The 23,539-nt window shown below is 39.1% G+C and overlaps 1 protein-coding gene across 1 annotated transcript in view; it reads left to right on the forward strand.

Moving 5' to 3' along the window:
* GPR158 (G protein-coupled receptor 158) overlaps positions 1-23,539 on the forward strand; it is a 194,241-nt gene that overhangs the window by 78,186 nt on the left and 92,516 nt on the right. Inside the window, exons 3-4 of the mRNA XM_040075372.2 lie at positions 6,843-6,945; positions 14,835-15,052. Coding sequence (XP_039931306.1) covers positions 6,843-6,945; positions 14,835-15,052 — 321 coding nt within the window. The remainder of the gene's footprint in view (positions 1-6,842; positions 6,946-14,834; positions 15,053-23,539) is intronic.

Consider the following 23,539-nt stretch of genomic DNA (forward strand, 5'->3'; position numbering starts at 1 on the left):
ATTCCTGTGCACCCCCACCCCCTGTTACTCTTTCCTATCCTGTATAAGTTTTCTGTGCTTAAGCACAATTGTTGTGATGAGTTACTGGGTTGGATTGGCTATTCTAGTATTTCCTACTGGCCTTTAGAAGAAAATGTGGAAGTCTGGTTTTAGTACTGTAAATAAATATTTTTAATAAAGTTTATAAGCGTGCAGAATGGATTTCAGAACAGAACTAGTTTGCATTGTCATAGAGCCACTAATTGCATTTATTGGCAGAGATGGACCAACTGAAAAATTGGTTAAAATATTGACATTGATAAGTAATACAAAGTTAGGGGTTTCTGCATTTCTTAAAACACTGCGTCTTTTGTAGAGATCAGGAATAGATACAGCTTTCCTCCCTGCCCCCCTCCCCAAATGTTTTCGGAAATGACTCATATTCTTGCAGATATTGGCAAGCTTTCTTAATCCCCTGTCTCACTGTGTGGCTCATCTTCCAGGCAAACTTTGCAACAGTTGCTGCCAAGCTACAGATGAATGCAGAAGTAGCTGGCAGAGCCAGACATTCACAGGTAAAGGGCCTCTGTGTGTTTTGGCATATTATTTGACAGCTTCTGGAGAGTCTTCTGCTGATAATGTTTGATATTTCTAGTATTTCCCATGTGTGGAGCCTGCAATTACACTAGTGATAGGAAGAAAGAGTTAGAGATAGTATGAAGAGAATTCTCTCTTGGTTAAGATACTGAGGAAGTGAACTAAACTTCGCTCTAAATGAAGTTTAACCTATGCTAATGGTGAAAAATGTCTTAACTCATCTTCAAAGCCAAGGATATCTGGCCCTGAGAAAGTGCCTTTGAATTAATTACTCTGCATTATTTAATGGCTATAAAATTCTCAGTCCCTTTGGTGTCTGTTAACAGGTTCCCCTGTAATTGCAGTGCAGTTTTATAGGAGAGGAGACATTGTAATTTTATTGTTTAGTATGTTAACCAGAAGTGAAGTCTGATGAGTTTTAAAATGATATTCAGGTTCTCAATGTCAATTCCACACTATCAAATAAAGAGATTTTTATTTTAAAGTAGTCTGATTGTATATTGCACAGATATTTTCAGCAGTAATGCAAAATCTGTCTTAAAAATATCGTTGCTGAGAACCTGTGAGTGTCCAAGCTACCCGTCCTCTGAAAATTCCTGTGATTGTTGTACTTTGATCTGTCTGTAAAGAATCCTGACTATGGGAAGCTTAGTTTGTAAGTAGACCATGGGTTCTCCATGTGCATGACAACAGCTGTTGAGTTTTCTGCTCCTTAGCCCCACCATGGCCCTGCTTTCAAACATTGCTAAATTAAACTTATTCCCCTTTCACCATCTTCCAAGAAGGTACTATGATTTGTACATATTTCTGATCTCCTCTCTTAGTTTCTTTGCAAGATGTTGCACTTCCACCGTTTGTTTTTTTTTCACTAGTGCTTGCATGTTTGTAGTGTTTCTCCACCAAGGGGGTGATAACACCATCACCATTAAATTGAAGGAGAACAGAACCAGAAGGGAGTCAGTTCTGTGTGTCCTCAAACCTGATCATCAAACTGAGACACATTTCAAAAGAAGTTAATTAGATGTTAAAGACTCTACAGTCCCTTACATTTAGTGAATGACATTAACTTTTCTGCTCATGGTTTGTCAGTAGTCATGTGTCACCTATCATTATTTGTGTGAATGAGCTGAGGCTCCTTTCCATCACTATTTATTCTCATCCTATGCTTAACAAAATCAGAATAATGAAAAACCAAATTAAAAAGCACTGAAGAATTTTTAGCAAAGCATCAAACTATAAAGAAAAACATTGTCCTGACAACTACCTTTGCTCTAAGCTGAATCAGATCATCTGTTGCTGTTCTTTGACTGACTCAGATTTAAACAAACCAATGTTATTCTAAGTCTCTTGTTGCTGGAAAACACATTTTTAACTTGAATATAAAAAGTAATTAACTCCACCAATGCATTCAGAAGGAGGAGAAGAGCTACAGGGACCTAACTAACCCAGCAGTGAAGGTATAGAGTGGCCAACCCTGTCCTGTCTCTTTGAACCAAAATGTTGTGTTTGAAAAGAAAAGTTAATGAGTGGTGTGGTTGGCAAGCTGGCTGCCTCCCAACTCTCTGGAGGCAAGCAGGGCCTTCCAGGTGATGCACAAGGTTCTTGGATGCATGGATTCTTGGATGCACTGCTCACTTGTGAGGCTGCAAACACACTAACACAACACTCTGGTCTTGAAGGGTAAATAAAGTGAGAAGAGACAATGGGTAAAGCCTTTTCAATGACAGAGCTATCACTGACTTAGGCAAAGAGATTTTGGCTTTTATCTTATTAAAAAAATATTTATTATTCAACAATTATTATTGTTATTGTGGGGTTTCTTTGTGTGTTTTGTTTTGCCTTTTTCTTCTTTTTTTAAGAGTGAGTGTGCTTGACTTGAGTGATAAACGGTATCAGAAAAATCCTCCTGGGTTTTTGTAGGACACCAACCTTCTCCAGCTGCTGTTGTGTGCCAGGTTCAAAATGACTCTATACATTGCATTTTCTAGAAATCCTTTATGTGCTGCCCCTAAAAGAAACATGGGCTTACTTGTATTATCTTTGTTGACCTTTTCCTGTCGTGACATTGCTCTTACTACGTCCTTTGAACAAGGAGTTGACTTTAGAAAAGGAGACATTCTCATTGCTGTATGCATGTGGAAATACAGATTTTGAAAGCAGCTCTTTGAAAAACTTGAAGTACACCACTCAAGACTGGCTGTATTTTCAGTCTTTTCTTTCTTTCTTATCTTTCTTTCTTTCTTTCGTTCGTTTGTTTGTTCGTTCGTTCTTTTTCTTTCTCTTAATTTATAAAACTACTGGTTTTACCTCTCTGCTCCAGAATTCCACGGTATGGATTTGTTTAGTTCTTTATCTGAGTTTCTAAATTACATCTGGGACATGTTTTCTCTTGAACTGCTTGTTTGTTTTTGCCCTGTTCTCCCTTCTGGATATCTCACCTGCTTTGTGTGTCTGCTGAATACTTTGTCACTTGGTTTCTGGCTAATCACATCTGATGAATGGCTTTGTCCCTCTTGTGCCAGAAGATTTGGCTCAGCCTTCCAAAGCAATTGCACATGTTATTTGAAGGGTTTATTTTCTTTCCAACAGAGATAATCTTTATCGCATTAGATTTTACTGACTTTATCCTTTACAACAAGCAGCAAAAAATTAAACCAATAGAGACTTTTAAAAAACTGGTTTAGATGTTGTGTTTAAATGTGTTAGAATCTTGTGTTGGTTCAAGAGCTATTTGTTTATAAATAATCTCAAAATAAACATTCACAAAATACCTAAGGTTTTTTTGAGCTGAATGTATTATTTAAAACTTACTATAAAAAGCTTGGGAGTCATTACATTATACTAATACTGTAAAGCTAAAAATATAATACCAGGGAAGAGACAGATGAAATAAATGCTCTCTGTGAATTCTACAGACACCAATTACTCTCTCTTTAGCAAACATGATGATAAAGCTGATCTTATTTGTAACCAAGCCATCTATAAGAACTGGAAGTTAAAGCGATACAAATTCCATTTAGGAGTGTGGTGTCCTGAAGGGCATATCAGTGAAGGATCACTCAGTAGCCACCTGCATCTTTCACTATTTGCCTCAACACTGGCTGCTGGCACATAGGAGGTGTGATACAAGCCTAAATTGAGCTTCTGATCCAACCTAAGGTAGCTGCTTTTATGAATTGATTAAAGCATGATTTTTTAAAAGCTGATGACTACTGATGGGGCAAAAATACTCAGGAATATGGTGGATTTATTACCAGAGCTGTGCTTTCACATTTATAATAAAATTTGAAACCAGGTCAGTTTTATGCTTCCTTTTTTTTTTTTTTTTTTTTTTTTTTTTTTTTTTTTTTTTTTTTGGCTTGTGTGGAAGCAGATATTTTTCACACGTCTGCTTTTATTCAATGCTAAGTTCTATATGTATCAAATCTTAAGTAACTTAGCAGCACATGAATATTTTACTGGCTGTGTCTACAGAGCCTATTGTGCACTACTCAGTTCCTGTGCTCCTGAGGGTCTGAAGCCCATGGCCATTTCTGTGGGCTGGGCTTGTACAGCTTTGCAAGGCTTGGGCTCAGTCTGCCACTGGGGCCACTGGAACCAGGACAAAAGCTGCTTGCTTGTGCCTGCTGTGTGTCCTGTAGATTCACCTACAGACAGACAGGAAAAGCCTTTATCTGTAAATAAATAGAACAAACAAATCTGGACTTTGTTTGCTAAACTCCTTTTGTACAGCAGAAAACAGTTTATTTATTACCTTTTTGCACCATTGTATTTGTCACCATTTACTGTTAAAACCATTACTGTTAAGTCTTTTGTAAAAAGAGGGGTGTTTTTGTGTTGTTGTTGTGTTTGTTTGTTTGTTTGTTTTTGTTTTGTTTTTTCTTTCCAGAGATTTTTTTTTCCCATTTTTGGCCTCATAGTATTTAGTGTTTTTTCCTGCTTAGGTGCTGCAATTTCTTTTAAAAAGTCAGGCTGTAAATACTTCTGTTTCCATGCAAAGCTGAGCACAGTGGAATTTCAGAGTTTGAAATTGCGTCTAGAGGGATCTAGGCTTCTTTCTCTCCTTCTCCCCATCCCACCTGTCAACATGATATTCTGATCCCTATTGCACCTTTGCCTGGGATCATGTGGACTGCAAGAAACAATTTGATGATGGTTTTTAAGTTGTATTACAGCTGCCAAATTCTGGAAAAAAGGATGATGTCCTAGACCAATGCAAGATAACAGCATTTGAAGTATTTTGTCCATTTTCAAGTTCTAGACTGGTCAGTGACAATAAAATAAAAATTACAGGTTTTTGTTTGGTGTGAATATTGGATGTTTGTGAAAGATTCATCAGTAAAGCATTTGTTTTAATGCAGAAAAGGTTCATGAGCCTGCAGCATAACCGATACGAGCAATTCTGTGATTCTATAAATTTGTTCAGTGGCAAAGGATAACGGATACAGTACTTGGGGTGCTGCATAATTCTCATAATACAGTAGGAGCTACTCTTTTCTTCCTTTTCTTCAAAAGGAAAGTGCATTCTCTACAGCAGCATGTACCTTCATCCTACAAAGCAAAAAGCCAGAATGCAGAGGAGAATTTTTCTCAGAAAAATTCTTTTTACTATTTTAACTAACTTTCTGTGCTTGGTTAAAGAGGTTTGGCTGTCATTGGACTTGCACACACTCTCATTCCACTTCAATTTTTCCTGTCCTCCACCCTATCAACAGTCATATTTCTGCAGGGTGAAGATAAAGTGTGAAAAAAAAAAATTAGTTTTGGACCTTCTCTCTCCTTTTTTTTTTTTTTTTTTTTTTTTTTTTTTTTTTTTTTTTTTCTTTCTTTCTTTCTTTTTTTTCTTTTTTTTCTTTTTCTTCTTTCTTGCTTTTACAAAGGCTGAATGAATTTCCAGTGTTCTTGCACACCAGTTTCCTACTTACTAGCTGTTTTCCAATAGCACCCACAGACATGCACTGCCTGCACTGACATCAGATTGGCAAAGAGTGTGAGAGAAGATGATGCCATCTGGGGAACTGAGGCAAAGACAAGCAACATGGTTTCCTGACATCAGGCAGAATTATGTCACAAAGCTGAAAGCTGAGATAATAAGAAATTCAGCTTTTTTTCCCCTGAGTTTTTCTAGAGTGTCTGCTGTGCAGACTGTTCTCTTTTGGTGTACATTTGATATTTTTATACAGGTATTTTTTACGGAAACCCTCTCCTCTGCATCTTCCTCCTAGTCACAGGCAGTTAGATGTTGAAGCATATCCTAAAGTCATAGTCACAAATAAGTGAAAAATATGGAGGTGAGAGGACAGAGGCTGTTTTAGTTAAACCATTCAATGGGTCATTGAGGAACTGCCAATGTCTAGTTCATATTCATGGTGCACCTGTACTCACAGGAAAGACATCTAGTCTAGCAGTCTACTATCATCTGATGAAGTGAAATAAACTGTACTGGAAATCATCATTTTATGAGTGTTCCTTCCTTTATGTTGTTAGACTGTTTCTTCCCTCTGTACTAGGCAAAGTCCATTTTTGGACTTTTGGATGTATAGAATGGTCTGACAGTAGATGTTCTGTCATGGTAATAAATTTGCTTTGGCTGACCTCATGTCAAAACTAAGCAAGAGTGAAGCTGAGTTTAAACAAAATTTGATTCATGTATTGCTACCTTGTAAAATTACAAGATGTTTTAAGATTATGGGGCTCCTGTTGGGATAGTTTTTTTCTCTTTCAGCCTGGTCAGATTTATGTCTGCAGCCATTTTTCTCTAACAAGTTATTGTCTTTCTCTTAGCTGGGCGAGCTCCATTTTGCTGTTGTGGGTGCACTGGCAGGTGCCTCCAGCAGAAGGTTGGGGCTTGGCTGCAGGTGTTCATGTTCTTCCTCACACAGTGTGAACTCCAGCTGTCTGAAACCCACCTGCTGTCCTGGGGAAAACTGCTGGAAATCCTTCAGGAAAAAAACACAGCTGTCTAATATCTGCCTAGATCAAATGTGCAAGAGTCAAATTTGTGACTTGGTCAGTTTATCAGTGGGACAGGCTTGATTACAGCTGTCTTTGCTGTTTTTTGGAGATGAACAACAAGGCAAAAAACCTGGAGTGATATATGACTATGGGAAAAGCTGCTGAGAAAATACTGTCAGTCTGTAAGGACTGCCTATTTGTTCTTAGACATCTGTGCAGAGTATCTTGTAATGTTTTTATGCTTGAACGTACATCTGAGTATACAGTTGTGTGATCCTCTGCATGACTTTTCTTTTTTTCCTTTCTCACAGTGCATGCCAATTAAAGGCCTTGGATTTGTGCTTGGAGCCTACAAATGTATTTGCAAGGCTGGATTCTATCACCCCAACATCTTCTCAGTGAACAGCTTTCAGAGTAAGTGCCTCTGCTTGAGTTAAAAAAAAAGAAAACAGAGCTAGCATTAATAATGCAGGGCTGCTTTTTATCCTCATCAGGGTTATACAGTAAAATCCCAGTGGTTTGCAACTCTTGGATTATATAATCACTTAAGGAGTTCTAGCCCTTTGGTTTGTCATTCACGATGCTCTTGAGGATCCTGTAAAACATACCCACTTGAAGAATATTTGATTTGTAAATAAATTAAAAAACATGAAAAGAAGCCTTGCTAAGGGGAAATACAGATTTCTGGCATCTGTGCTCATGCACAAGTATTCTGGAAATTAATCTACTCATTTTCTGTTTAGCCAGAGGAAATGAGAATGCCCTAGCCTCTGGCTTTGTGCGGGCTTTAATTGTTTTCATTTACTCCATTTGCAAAAGAGAATTCAAAGGAACCTCCAAACTCTAATATGTGCTGATGAGGTAATAGAGATGCTTCAAGCCTGGGAGTCTGTATGGCTGGATGTATGGATAACATACATCCTACACCTGCCCAGGACACACATTGCGTGGTTCTTAGACTGAATTGCCCACAACAGGAGAAAGAGAACTTGGTTGATGCTCCTCAGGGAAGATAAACAAACTGCATGCCCAAAGCTGGTTTCTATTACTGTCATCATGTGACCAAATCTCTGTATGGATTTTGTGCAGAAATTATTGCAGTTGTACTGGTAGAACTCAGGCTGCAGTCGCAGGTGCAAAGCTGCTGCTTGGAGGTGTAGCAGGACATCCTTCTCTGCCTCCTGCTTTCAGGTTCATCTCATGTCCAGCTTCTTTGCACCATCCTTTAGTCAGAGGTTCATAAAATCAGCTCTTGCTGTGAGATCAGTTTGTGTGAGATATCCAGGGAATGGCAGTGAGTGACTTTCACCGAGCTTGGTCCAGGACTGCATGTATTATCTCCTGCCTTGTGTGAAAACAGCTGTTTCTGTTCCCCAAGAGAAATACCTCTGGTACTAATCATCCCTTAATACACACACACACATATAGAGGATATGTCTCCTGTACATATTTGTAGAATAAATAACACGGTTTGTTCAACAGTTTATCTGCTGAGTGTTTTCCTTGTCTTTTCATACTGTAAAGTGTTGCAGAAGGCAGCCTTGTGCTAGTACTATTTCTCTGGGCTGTGTGAATCTGTTGCTAGAGAAAGGAGGATGTTTGGTTCTTCCTGAAGTGCAGTGAGTTCTGGTTGAGTTAGGATTTAATTCCTTAAGAGAGCATATAAAGAAAACTTCATACCAAATGCCATAGAACACACAACAAAAAATGTGACTAGAGATCATAACAACATTGATCATTAGGGATGAGATTAACTTTATTTCATACCAGTTGTGCAAAATATATATGCTTGGTATGTATTAGTCACCTTAGTTTCAACTGCAGTCAGCATCAAGAGCATGGCTCCCCTGGAGGGTGAGTTGTCTTCAGATATGGATAAAGCAATACCTCCATTATTTCTCCATTTGCTATAGAATGGAGAGCCTTAAAATGGCTATTTAGCTCCTAATAAAGTGAAATTTGTCTCAAGGAAGTTTGTAAATGCTGATATTGTAGGACATAGGGGGCCAGTTTGATTTGAGCCTTTGTTGCTCTGAGGTAACCTGAGTTTTGGAACAGTAATGAAGAACTTTTTAAATTCATCCAGATGCAGCTCCATCTGCCAAGTTGTATAGATGATTTCAAAAAGTGAACAGTGAGACTGGAAATGACCAAAGTAATAAGAAAAGCCTGTGGTTCAAAGGAAATTTGGCTCTGTCACACAGCTGCAGTCCGTAAAAAGAAAAGAGGAAAAAAATGACATGGCTGAAATGGCTGTAGTATGTATTTGGTAGTTCAAAATGATGTTAACATAGGAATTCTAGACACGAATTCTGCAGGCAATTTTGACAGAAGCTGTCTGACCTAAAGATCTTTTTGTGGAGCTAGGTTGGTGAAATCTGATGATAAAAGAGATGAAACTGAATAGGAATGTTAATCATTTAGAAAGTATTCCTAGTGGAAGAAAATAAAGAGGCAGCAAAGATTTTCAGGTCTCAAGATATCAGAAAGGAGATAGAAAAAAATGTCCGGCTTTGTACTTCACTGAATTGAAAAATTGGATTGTGTTGTGTCTTGAATTGGGAGCATTTCTCAATGATGCTGGGATTCTGCACCACAGAAAATTATGGATAACTACAGTTTCACATTGTGTCTGAGGTGTCCAGCTTTTGAGTGGGGGAATGGTTCTGCTTTTGGCCCAGATTAGTGTTTTGGTTTGAGTCTGAAAGAACTGTTTACTGGCAGGCTCTGTGGGAACCTGTGACATGACATAAACAGTGTCCTGTGTAGGATAAGTTCTGCAAATCTGTTGCTTTTCTGTCTTAAAGCAGCGTGGTGTTGCTGCTCCCAGGGAGGCTGCGCATGTTGGAAGTTCCCTAAGAGTGTGTGGGACAGGGGCACAGCTGGAATTCAGGTTGTTCTCTTACTGAATTAGAAGCCAGGTAGGAGGGCATTTCTCTCCCAAGTCTGTGGTCATTCTTCAGAACTGACGGTGCCAAAATATTTAAAGCCTTTCTATTTTTTCTGCATGTGTTAATGAGGACCTTGGGTACTAGAAGGGGACAAAGTTATTACCATACTTCCAGGGTGTCTTTTGAGGTTGGAAATTGATTTTAGAAAAAAGCACATTTCATGTACACAGGTTATATTAACCTGTAAGTCCTTGAATACATGGTTGTGCACTTTCTCTTAATGGCTCATTTTTAGGTAGCACTATTAATATAGGTAGAATAGACTAACTGATGATTACTTATATTTTAACATTCCTGTAACACCCTTCTCCAAGGCACTTCTGTTCTCTGCCTCATGGAGTAATGAGGTTTGCATTGAAATAGCAGAACAACAGTGCTTTGTTCAGCCTTGAAGTTTGCTCTTTAGCAGTGCATCATCCACACTGCGGAAAATCTCAGCTCGTACTGTTTGGATGTAGAACCTGCCCTGCTTGCACCAGAAGTGGCTCTTTAGTCTGAATATGGGACTTTGCTGTCTCTTGAACACTATCATGATCACATAAAAATTTTCAAGAAGAGTTTACAGTTCAACAGGAATTCTCATTTTTTACAGCTGCCCTTTGGCTTTGGTTCTTCAATAGAATCCACACGTGCAGATCTTTGCACACATGAAGGTTGTCACTGACTTCAGTGATCCCTTTCTGGGGTGAGGCTTATGACCATGTCTGATGACCAGGTTTTGGTGCCAAGAGGTCCAGTTACATTCTCACCAAGTTTCTGCAACATCTCTGATGCAACTGTAGCATTCCTAATTTACTCTGTTATAGAACAGGAGCAGAATCAGTCTTTTGTTCTGCTCTGTGCTCAGCATGCACTGTGCTCTCTGTGTCCATGTGCCGAGTTCTATCTGGAGTGCGGGATGATTTGGTTTGGGACAAAGCAGTCCCTGCCCTGCTCTCAGCAGTCTGCGGTGCCATTCTTACTTTGCAGGAAGATCTCAGCTGGATATGTCACAGCTGCTGAGGCATCCCTTGCGTGGCAAAGTGTCCTTAGGAGACCCAAAGCTGATGAAGAGTTACCCTCAGGAGAACATTTCAAAAACAGATGGACCAATCAGACAGAAAAATTATACTGGGATGGAAGAGAGGAGAGCTAGGAAAAAAAAATAAATGGTAGAGTGGAAATAGATGAAACATTTAAGCTTTTTGGTTTATCTTATTATGCTTCATGTAATTTGTGTCCCTATTCCTACTTTTGACCTACTTTGCTTTATGCTTTTCTCCTTCCTTTTTATCCTTTCAATTTTTTGGTTACTACATTTTATTTCTGTTCTTTTCTTTTTTTACACCTTCCTCATTTTCCGTTTTAACTCCTGCAGCACAGTGTTACTTTCATCTCATTTGTGACATTGCTGAAACTGCTGCTGCCTTGCACAGAGCAGAAATTACTTCTTGTCCATCTACCTTACTGGTGTCTAGAATATTTTGTCATCTTTTGAGGAAGAAAAACTGTTTTTATTCACTGCAGGAGATGTAATCCCAAAGAGCTGCTGAGTTAGTACAGGGCACAATGAAATGTCTAGCAGTTCTGTTAGAGGCCCCTCCAGCCTTGGCTTGGGCTGTCTGTGTCTTGAATTGATGTTACACTGACTTCAGTGAGGGGACAGGACCAGACAAAAAGGGCAGAAATGTTCAACTATGTTTTGGGCAGCTGTACCCTGAGACATATAGTCAGGGCAAGCGTGTGGGTGGACAAGATTCGTGTCAGTGTTATATATAATGAACAGTTCTTCCCCAAGAAATTATTTTAGAGGAAAAGTTTTATTTTAGAGAAAAAAAGTTCTTTATTTTTGTAAAGGAGAGGAGAAAAAAAAAAAAACAAGAAAAAAAGAAAAGGGGTGTGGGATTTGTCAATTGTTCCTCATTGCATTGTGGAAAATTTCATGTAGACTTTTTTTTTTTTTTTTTTTTTTTAAATCTTTCTTTCATTAGCTATAAGTAAGAATCACATAGAGTCATGGAATCCAGTAGGTTGGAGAAGACCTCTAAAATCACCAAGTCCAATCTGTGAGCAGCCCCCACCATGTTAACCAGACCAGAGCTCTGAGTGCCACATGTGGTTGTTCTTCAGACACCTCCACCTCCATCTGATAGTCAAAAGATATTCCCACAAAAATCAGTCCTGGCTGGCAGTGCAGACAGTGCAAAAGATGTGCATCAGTGATCTTCCTTTGCATACAACTGACATTAGCAAAGAAGCAACAGATTGGAAAAGACCTCTGAGATCATTGAGTCCACCCTATGACCAAACACTGCCATAGACTAGAGCATGGCACTGAGTGCCGTATACAGTCTTCCCTTAAACTCCTCCAGGGACAGTGGCTCCACCAGCTCCCTGTGCAGCCCATCCCAATCTCTAAACATGACACCAGACACTCTAAACAAAAGCTGGCTGTTTTGTTATGAAGTCATATCTGTGGGATATTTACTTCAACATGCAGTTTCTTTAACTGTTATCCCTGTAGTATGTGATGAGCATCCACATGAAGATACTCCCACATATGATTCAGCTAAGAAACTGCTTGATAAAATGGAATATAGTATATTTGCAATGACTTTCAAGGTTGAAAATTTCAGAAATAAAGTAAGTGCATTGTCTTGGTTTGAAAAGACAGGTGTCTGCTAAGGAGAGGCAGGCCTCTCCAGGAAATGAGGAATTCAAATCCTTCTCTCCGTGTTATTATATTTTGGAAGAATAAAAAAAACCCAAAACTTTTCAGTCAGAGCTATGGGGAAAAGGAATAACAGTCTTTTACTAGTAAATATAACAGGACAGACAAAAAAACCCAACAGCAATTATAACAATAGTAGAACAGAACCAAGAACCCCGAGGGCAAACGGTGGAAGCTCCGGCGCTGATGGCTGGAAGCCGGGCGCGGCGGACTGTCCTCCGCAGGCAGGGGGTGTCCTCGGCAGGCAGAGGTGGCAGTGCCGGAGAAGCCGCAGCGGCGGGACCCGGGCTGACCCAAAATCCAGCAGGACAGCGAAGAAACTCCGAATTCCTGGGTGCTCCAACAGATGGTAGAATTCCCAGGACCAGACCCCTTCATTAACCGTGGACTCCAGCAGCCAGCCGTGGCCCGATCGGTGCTCCCCCGGGAAGATGAGAGCCGCGAGATCCCCCCACCCTCAGCTCTCTCCGGGAGCTTTTCTCCCTCCCCCAAACTAAGTTATCAGTTCTTTTGTCCAGGTTAAGCACTCAGCACTTAGTCTCCTAGCAACTTGGGAGGGGGAAAAAATTCTACAGTAAACTTAACCCTCAACAGTGCATCAAGTTTAGGATCATGCTAAGTTATCAAGCTGTATTCATATAATATTTATGACAAGTAGTCTCATAACTGTGGGTCTTGAATTATATATTTTTTTTTCTGTGTAAGTATTTTTACTGCAAATAATTTATTTAGTTGACCAATAAAAATGTATTAACAAATGGCTTATGGGGCTCAGAAATGTGAGGTTTTAAAGATATGGGCTAATTGAACAGCAGCTATAGTAATGATAAAGGAGCAGATACGTGGTGGAAAAGCAGGTTGGCATGAGCTTAAATGTTGATGAAATGAAGTGGAAAACTTGGACAGTAGGGAATGCATGCTTGGTTTGGATATGGAGATGGGAAGTGGGAGACTGACTTCTGTCTTCCACAGAGGACAGTGTGGGTCTGCTGCTCTAGCTGTAATTAAGAAAGCAGGGATCCAATATTAGGTTTGGAGAAGGTGGTTTCTGTTAAAGCTCTTGGAATGATCATGGGCTGAGGTCCATGGGTGCGTGCTCTGAAGAGAAGTTTGCATCCTAAAATGTCTTCAACATTAGAGTTCCTTAGAGGTTCTCTGTCTGCTTGGTATGCCAAAGCGTGGTTATTTTCCAAGATTTCCAATCCTGCCTCACACAGTCTGGGTCAAAAAAGCACAAGATCTCTTCTTGCTGACTCCTTGTATCTAAAAATCTGACTTCCAGCACGAGTCAGCCCTACTCTGCTATATTCAGGTTTCTAACATCTTAGTTTAGAATAAAGTTCCAAGGAGAAATTCACAATCTGCATGAGAAATACCATCCTGTTCTCTACTCACTCTGGGATGTGGGAGTGAAGCATTCTACACTCAGGACAAGGAGCATGGCCTCTATCCCTTTTCCAGGCTTTGCTTGGCAGCAGATGTGGGCTTCTGTGCATTCGGATGTAGAGTTGAGAAAGCAAGAAGTAATTACCCTTGTAGATAACCTTCTGCTTCAATTGTTTCAAGCTAAAAGTCTGAAGAGAGTTGCATAAGCCTACATGTATGTGCAGCATAGGTGTAGGTTGTCTCTTGAAGGACTCAACAATGTATAATTTACTACTTTCACTGACAGAGAAGGAGAATTTTGATCAAAGAAATTGGAGTGGTTCTCTAGCATTGTGAAAAGGGGGAGGACTTATCACACATTATAACACACCATTGATTTTGCTTCAGCCACATTCTGTTTCTGTGAGCTCCTAAGGCTGTCTTGCCTATAAAAAACATTTTCAACAAGTTAATTTTTTCCATTTATTTAATAATATTCTTCCCCCCTTTCTCTTTCACCTTTTAACTCTATTCATGGCCTGTAGGGTAAGCAGCCTTAGAGGGGTTTATGGTCAGTTGTCATGAATCAGAAAAACTAGGAATCCTGTGTGCGCTCTTGATGGGTTCACATTGATGGATGAGATGTCAGTTAAAGAGTCATTGATTTTCCTAGACAAAATATTAACTTTCCAATAGGTTTTCTTCCTGATGTGCTTGTGTGAACAACAGAAAGCTATACTTACTCTAAGTGCACTGGTTTAGCTTTGGGGACAGAGCAGTGCAATCATGCAACAGCCTGTGGAACAAATGTTAATTAAGAAGGGTTTCATCTAATTTGAAGCTCATTAATTCACTTGATAACATTTTTATAAAATTGAGGAACAATCTGAAGTAGGATCAGTGATTGTACTATGAACATTAGGTAGGTAATGGGTCTGCCCTTAATCTGTCTGTGTAAAATCCTTTCCTTATTGCCAAATATTTAATGTAATTTTTTCCCCATTCAGAATTCTTCTTCATAGAATTTCCCGTGCAGATTTAGCCCACTTTAAATATAACAAGAAAGCATTTCATGTTTAATAAGCTCACTTTTCCTCATTGGTCTGCATTTTCTGAATGTTACAAAGGATGGTTCAGAGAAAAGCATCTCTGGCCAAGCTATTTTATAACCTATTGAGAGAGAAGGGGAGGGAAAGGAAACCCAGCAGAGGCCAGGTGATGAACTCCCCATCCTGTACAACTGAAGGTGTCTCCCCTCGCTCTTCTGATACTTTCAGGAAAGGATGCAGAAAATCGCTTTTCTGGTGGTGAATTGTCAGAAGAAGTCTACACGTGCCTACCCTGCAGAGAAGGATGTTCTTTCTGCACAGATGATACTCCCTGCTATGCACAGGAGGACAAGTATTTACGGCTGGCTATCATCTCCTTCCAAACGCTCTGTATGCTGCTGGATTTCATAAGCATGCTGGTGGTCTACCACTTCCGCAAGGCAAAGGTAAACCCGTGTGTTCTACTTCGATGTTCCTCCTCGCTGTGTGGTACACGCTCTTCTGTCTCGGGTGTATAGCTTCCCATTCTGAGAGCCAGTTTCTCAGGCAAGGAGCGCAGCTCAAGGGGAGAATGGGATTTCCAAACAGGAATGTTTTCCTAAATGGTTTATGTGGTTTTGGGGAAAAAAAGTAAAAAGGAAAAACTAAGCAATTTGTGTCTTACAGTGAAATATGCTTGCACTTATAGATGCTCAGCAAAAATCAAGGAAACTGTTAAGTAATTTTGGAAAACCAGGCCAATTACTTATGCACATATCTAAGGGGAGATGGAGTTTTTAGAAACTTGGGATCTTGAAAGTCTCTGCATTGCCACTACTGGGAATGCTGTTTGGTTTCAATGTATTTGAGAGATTAGCTGGAAAATAATTATGGCAAAGAGAAATCTTTCTGAATAATCCTAGTTCCTAGAGAGTTTAAATGTTATAGTTAAAGATTATTATTTTTTTCACTAAAGCATGAGTATACTAAAGAGTGTCTGTAAACTGCTGATGCAGCATTTATGTACTAAGCTAATGAACTTTCTGCTTTTACCTCACTGTAAATCAGGAAATATCTCTTGGAATGTCACAGTTACCTCAGTAAATGGAGAATATTCCCTGGAACTTCAAATTTGCAAAAAAGAAATTAACTGAAGCTGGCATATATTCACTACCTACATTTGGGAAACGTAGGTGTGCACACAGTATGCTACATTATTGAAATTAATAGCTTCATCCACTTTCTATAATAGATAAGTATTTCCATTTTGGTTTTTGGAACACTTGATCCCACAGTCTTCCTGATCCTGCAGTGTCTGTGTTACAAATGCATGGCTCATTTTGGAAGACTTTAATATCCTGTCAGGAAATCACAGAACGAGCAATAACATTGGGGTTTTTTCCCTGTTATGTTTCTGACAGTGTCTTTGTATTTAATGATATTATATTAAATGATTCAAATTACAGACTTAATTGTATTCATAAAGTTTTTTGTTATGAAAAGTTTGTTGTTGGCATCTGCTTAGTTGCTTGACATTAGCTTAGCAGAAGAACGGATTTTGTTAGGTTTTAATCTGGTGATGTTACTCAGACACTGTCACTCTGGTGATGTGTCACAGACAACATCATGACAAGCATTTCTTGTGAGTGGAAACTATATCTAGACTTACAAAGTGATATGTAGCTATTACAAGCTAATGACTTCTTTTTTGCACACTGAAATATTGATTTTTTTAATAGAAAATATTTATGTTTTCTCACAAATAGGTTGAGAAGCAGTTTTCACTCTTGCACTTGTACACCTGTATATGTTCTGATAGAGTAAAAAGATATATCTTTATTAGACATAACCCAGCAATCTTGGGTTTCACAAAACCTGCTGGTCATGAAAAGCACATTTTACATTTGTGATGATTAGTTATGTCTCCAAAGTAGTCTATGAGTAAAGAGACACATGAAATCTTTGATACCAAAGAAATACTAAAGAGTCATATACACGTCTTCCATTGTTTCTGAAGTGCTTTTCAGTCATTAGGAAAAGAGTATGCTTATTTTTTTCCAGATTCCTTCTTACCATTAGAAATCATGACATGTGAATAAGTGAGAATCAGACAAAAAACAAAGCAATTTTTTTCTGAAAGAAAAATGATGCCTTTGAGACATTGCAGTTCATTCAGTTGACCAGAGATGGATTCAGTTACAATTTTGGTACCTTACAGGAAAGCCGACTTTTCTCTAAATATGTATCTCACAAGGAAAAGGGAAGGAAACATGAGACAAAAGAGATAATATGGTGGTTAACAAACCTTTCCATTATGATTGATGTTTTCAAGGAATAGAAACTGATAGATTTTACATTGCTTTTCATGTCATTCAGTTGAGTTTTTCTTGGATATTCCTTCAGTGTTCTTTATCTTGTCGGTACAGCATGAAAATGATCTTGTGTGTTTACCATGAAATGAGAAGTTGTATGAGGGGCAAGCATACTGAGAACAATGAGTATTTGCATAAGAAAACTGCTGGTTACATTGGGAAATGACAGAAATTTGGAGTGAAGGAAGAAAACTAGTGGCTTACTATGTACTCTCTGCCAAGGAGGTAAAATCATGAAAATGAAAGAACACATATTGAATTTTATTAAAAATATCTGCCTTTTTGAGAATTTCCAACTGTTAGTGAAGCAAACCACAATTAGTTTAGTGTATATGTCTGTGATTAAAGTTGCTGTGTTAAACTGCTCATTTCCATTGTGCTGTGTGGGAGTCAGAAGAGCATTTCTTTGGATTCTCTCCCACGTGTAGCACTACAATATTCAAATGGCTGCAAAAAATAGGTTTTAATGCAACATTTCAACAGAAAGAACAGTGTACTGCTACTATATCAAGAAGCAAACTTCAAAGTGTTTGAGGGAGCAAAAGATGGGAGTTGAAAATAAAAGATGTTAAATCAAGGCCCTTTCAATGCTGAAAGGAATGAAGAACAGGTATGTGGCATTTTGATCCCACTGTTGATCAGTAAAATCAGAAGGTAAATGGGACCAGGTTACCTCTTCAGTAAAAGTGACTGCAGAAGACTTCTCAATGCTTGTACTTCATGGGGGCTCCTGGTAATTACTACCTTCAAAAAACTAAGCTCATGAAAAGTTAAGGTCTGCCAACAGAAAGCATTTGGGAAGAAACACCTCAAGCACATTGGCAGTGATATTCTGAGTATAATAATTCACAAACAGAATTATAAAGGTCCATAAGCATCCTTTAGCTTATGACAGAAGTGTAAGACATTTTTTTGTCTTAAAAAAAAATCAACACATCTGTAAGAGCAGATGCAGATCATAAGTATTTTAGGGAAGTGAAGAAATATGCCAGCTATTCAGATCACACTGGTTGCACTTCTTATAACCAAGCAGTACTTAAAATGGATAATAGCCATCGGCCTAGTTTTGTCAACAGTGTGGAATATATGTGAGATCCAAGGCAGTTGCTGAAAGACCTACCACGAGTAAAAGACGGAGTGCTGCACTGCCACAGAGCATGGCCATGAGAACAAACAATTACTTTAGGACAATTACTGCCAAAGTGTTACTGGCAAAATGTGATGATACAACTTCCATTTTGACATGATCTTTATTGCTGACCTGGGCTGTAGTAATTAGACTCTACAGAGAACCTGGTAAATACCAGCTCATGAGTTCCCGCTCAGATTGTGACAAAATGAATGGTAATAAATAGGCAAAGCCTATAGCAAGCCAGATGACTGGCTTTTAAAAGCAAGGCTTCTCTTTAGAGGGACTTTTACGAGTTTCTGAAGTTTTAAGTCTCTTCTCCTAGAACTTCTTAAGGTTCTTCTGAATAACCCTCTTCAGACTTCTGTCTAGAAAACTACTCAACTATTTACTGTGTAATAAGTTTACAATAATAGCAGTAGAGGAGCAATAGAAGATAGGATATGTGACATCTGTATTTATAAAGGTTCCCTATAATAGTGACAAGAACTAAAGATCATTAAGTCCAACTTAGACACTTGCAAACTCAGAGTAGTGGTAATAAATAATAGAACTACTGAGTGCATGGGAAAGTGTGGGAAGTGGGCTTTTATGAAAATGTGATGCTCTACAAATGTATTTGTAGCTCTGTGAAGGGAGATTATGAGCATGAGTACTTCTTCCAAGGTCTGCCACCACAAGCTCTTAAAATGTTGGTCTCAAGGGTCTAGGGGAGCTGCACTTTTTGTAGGTAACCAAGGGGTGGCAGAGGAAAACACAGGGCAGGAAATACAGTATAAAATCATGTACAGCTGTGAGATGTTGATGTGCCAACAAAGATAAATATTTGTGGCTCCTCTTAGGGTTTCACTAGAGGGCTTAAGGATCCAGGGGTCTCTCAAATGTTCAAGGGATCTCTCAATCATTTAAAAAAAATAAAGTAGTTGCAATGATATTCTTTGTCACTCATTGGCAAAGAATAACACAGATCCCAAAGTATAAAGCAATTCAAATAGGAAGGAAATCATGGAGGATATTTCTCTCTCTGTATTTCTACATATGTTTCTATATTTCTAGGGTGTTTAAACACAGTAGTTTTGGTGAAAAATCGGTGCAGCAACGCCATAATTTTATTGTTGGAAGCTTGGAAGCTAGATCAGGAAGGATCACTCTCAGCTTCTTTAATAATGAAGCACAGGCCATGAAGTGAGGTAGGACACTAGAATCTCAATCAGAAAATCTTTTGTTCACTTGGCAAAGAGTCATTAAGTTAGATTTCATGTCTGTTCTTGAAAACCTAGTAGTTACTCATGTAGACTTGCACGTTTGATAGGTGACAAGACAAAATCCAGCTGTTCTTCCAAAACACAGTTGATCCAAACTACCTGTACCTCTGACCATCTGCAAAGTAGTGACTTCAAGCCGTAGTTGGAATTGGCCAAATGAACAAAATGAAATGGCAAAAAGATACTGTGATAAAGCTCCAGTCAATGTTGTGGAATTTCATTTGAGGCTTTGTCAAACACAGGTGAAAGTGACTCAGCAGCCCTGAGATCAGCTCAGCAGTGATGTTATTGAATGCGAGAGTCATAACTGGAGAAAGTCACAGACAGAAAAGGTGGCCCATTGCCAAGAGAAGGAAGAACTCCAAAACGATAAGAACAAAAAAATTTGGAAGAAGGCACAGAAGGAGTAGCAGAAGCTAAACCACTAGTGAAAAGCTTTGTAGGGAAAGACTGAAGAAGATGAAAAACATAACGGATAAAGAGGAGATGCTACTGCTCTGATGGGAAAAGACAAAGCATTTCAGCAGAAGAGTAAATGGGGGAAATACGCTGAACAAAGAGAAAAGAGGAAAAATACTCATAGCTAATACAGAAGGGAAATCAGATGTGTGGGTCACTTCAAAGAAATCTTTGCTGTGGACAGCCCTCGTGCCAATCAGTAGTGAAAGCTGGAAACCACGAACCTGATATTGACACAAGGTGCAAGAGGCTCAAAAACTCAAGGGAGATGAAAATTTATGAAATCCCATCAGAGAAGCTGACAGCACCTGACAGCACCAGTTTAATGCCACTGAGGGGATTGTGTGATGAAACCTGGGAAAAAGAAATCTTTCCTCATTAGTGACAATATTGGAATTCTATTTTGACTGCTCTGACAGTGATTTTCCTGACTCTGACCTGGGAAGATGGTGAGACTTCTGAAGTATCAGAGAACTAAAGGGACACTGGATGCAAAACAAGGAACAGGCTCAGTGCTGTTGATGGTCATTTTATGTGTCTTTGCAATGACAGAGGAGTCTATAAAAGAACAGGCTCCTCTTATTTCATTGGTTTTCAAAGGCTTTGACGGAGTTTGAGTATGAGAGGATCTGGCAGAACTGTCAGCCTTACCAAGTCAGATTTTCATGGCTGTGTACAGAGGTGCAAAACATTTTCTGAGCTGAACGACGAAGGAACAAAACAGCTCAAGGTGATACTAACAAACATTTTTATGTGCTGTGGCATTATTATTGATTTAATAATGCAAACATCACTACAGAAAACACATCCAAAAAGTATGAGGCTAAGCTAACAAAAGTAGCTGGTTAGACAAGGGCAGAAATCATGGATATTAAAACAAATACTCTCAAAAATGAAAAGCTGAACAGTGATTTTGTAAGAAAAAGCATCCACAAAATAGGAGAATTCATCTGTGTGTGCAATGCTGTATGGAGCAAGGGAGAGCTCAAACAGGGAGTGACCAACTGCAGCACTGATTGCATGCAGTGTAAGGGTAGCAAAGCTACTGGAAAGAAACTGAACATGTAAATCATTATGAATAATAATCACTTTTTTTTTTTTTTTTTTTTTAAATTTCATACTTAACATAGGACTAGAAATCTACCTGAGCCTTAAAGAGAAAACCAGCTGCATTGTAATAATGCAGTTTTCATAGAAGTACTGGACTATGGAAGGACATTACCTGCAGAGAACCTAAAAGGCTCATCAGTTACCAGGCTGCGTTTTTAAATGAATCAGAAAGAAGAGATGAAAATAACTGACCTTTGCATGGCAGCCCACCACCTCAAACAGGGAGCTCTCGGGCAGAATACAACTGCTGTGAGGAATTGCAAGTGCCCTTAAGAAATGCCAAGAACCTCTACTGGCAAAGAGAACAGAGACGTTGATCTCAGCCATAGAGTGGAAGAGACTAATTGCTACTTTGTGATGAAGAGAGATGAGAATGTGCTGCCAGCCTTGACTCATGCTAGACCTTTTCAGAGGGGTCTTGTTTGCTGGGAATTCTCATTCAGATCAATGCTAAAGGCTTCAGAGTAGTTGCATTAAAGCCAAACTACTTTGCCCTCACCTCACTACCTTGTGGTGCTGCCAGGTTCTGAAAACAGGGGGACAGAGAGTGAGCAGGGCATCTGGTCTTTCCATCTTCCTGGTGCACCGGTGGCCAGTATCTCTGGATTTAAATCCAGCATGTCAAGGTAAAATTGGTAGTAGTGAGCACACATGGAAAAGGTTGTTTTCAGCTCTGAAAAATAATGGAAAAACGCTTAGAGTTCAACAAAGTAATTTGGAATGGTGTTTTCATATGGCATTAACAGTGCTGAAGGACTGTGATAGAGCCCATTGGAATGAAGCCCATCGGAATAGAGCCCATGGGAATGTTTTATGGTACTGATCTTCTCCACCCCTACCGTCCCCCACCCCCTTCTTTATGAACATTCAGGAACTGTTGGAAATACAGAAATACAAATACTTTTAATAAGAGGAGGAAAATATACATCCTGAATGCTGATCAAGGGAAATACAGTTAACAGGACCATATGGCTAATCATCAAGAGGAATAAATAATTTTCCCTTTCTTGAGGGAAATATGGCAAATAATAGCTACGAATTGTTTTTATATGATTTTTATTCTGTCAAATACAGATTTTCAGTTTGGAGTTCAGGGTGGCTAGATACACTCTGCCACCACTATCCCATTTTTTTTATTTAGTGTAAATATATTTAAGTGTTCTGCTAAATATGATTTCAAAACTGTGAAGATGGTCCCTAAGCAGTGCAATTTTAAACACTGCACAGAACTGCATATAGATGGAAAGGCAACATGCAAATTTTTGCTGTAGTTCCCCTTTCTAATATTGAAAAAGCAAGAATGTCTTTTCACCCTTACTGGAACTGTGATAGGATACAGTAATTTAGAATGAGGTAATCACAGCCTATTGATGTGTGATACATCTTTAAATATTAAAGCATGCTGGCTTTGCAAACATACCTCTTTTTCTAATGTAAATCAGCCAATCCTTTTTCCTTTTTTTGACTCCACCGTGGCATCTTGATATGCTTATGCCTGGATGGCTTTCATCTTTGGTGCACATTCTGCTTTTTTCTCCCTAGACAACAATTTCTGACATTTCAGCTGAAGTGGAAACTTGATAGAGGGAAGAGATCTTGCGCAGATGGAGCAGCTGCCTTTACATGCTGTTCTGGTGGGCATACCTGATAGTTCACTCAGCATATACACATTCTATGCAGTGCATTAGACACCCTTTCTTCATCCTGTCCTAGGGTGAGAACCATTTCTTCTGATTTCTCAGGAAGTTTATTGTAGTCTTCAGGTGTGCAAGTTTAAAGACACTGCCAATATTGTTTTCAAAACTGTTGTTTTTAGTGGAATTCTCCTTTCCTTTATTTGCATGTCCCTTCCCATTTTTCTGTGTAGATAAGATGTGCCTTTAGGAATGCTGTACTTTCTTCACTCCCACATAAATAATTTAAGAGTCCTGTATTGGTGGGATAAGAAGTGGAGGGGCTGTTAACCTGCAGCAGCAGTTGAGTCCCAGGGAGGATGTACTAGCTGCTGGCATTCCCAAAGATAGCAGGCACTGGTAGGCATGGTTGCAGTGTTTGCAGAGTACTGCGTGTATTCACTTCGCAAGGCCAAAGGTTTCACAAGTTGGTATTTGCATACTAATACACAGTTTAGCGGCCTCAAGTACTTGTGAATAGAAAAATAAACTATAGACACTCTAGGCCTAATGAATACTGAAGCATGAAGAAAATTAAGATCTAGGTATGAAATATGTCCATTGGTTTCAGTTCAGCCTCATAAAAAAGAGCTAATGAGAAGAGCCGTGTTGTAGAATGCAAAAACAAAGTGCTCTAGATAGACTCTGCTCCTAATGGATAAGGTAGGTCATAAAAATAACTTTTCATCAATACTCAGAGTAGCTCTAAGGGTTCAATCTTTTCTGTATAACTTTATATTAAGCCAATGCTTGTCTCTACAAAGTTGAATTGCACAACACCTTCGGGGGCCCATATGGAAAACATTCATGGTTTTCTAAGGAGTGCACTGCCTTCAAAGTGATGTGAGTCAGCCATGGATTGTGACACATTTGCTCCACTTTGACATTGAAACTGATTCCTGGCCTTTGCTTTGTTAATGTTTTGCTGCATAAGACCTTGCAGACT

This window comes from Hirundo rustica, chromosome 1 (genome assembly GCF_015227805.2).
Source record: "Hirundo rustica isolate bHirRus1 chromosome 1, bHirRus1.pri.v3, whole genome shotgun sequence".
NCBI lineage: Eukaryota > Metazoa > Chordata > Aves > Passeriformes > Hirundinidae > Hirundo > Hirundo rustica.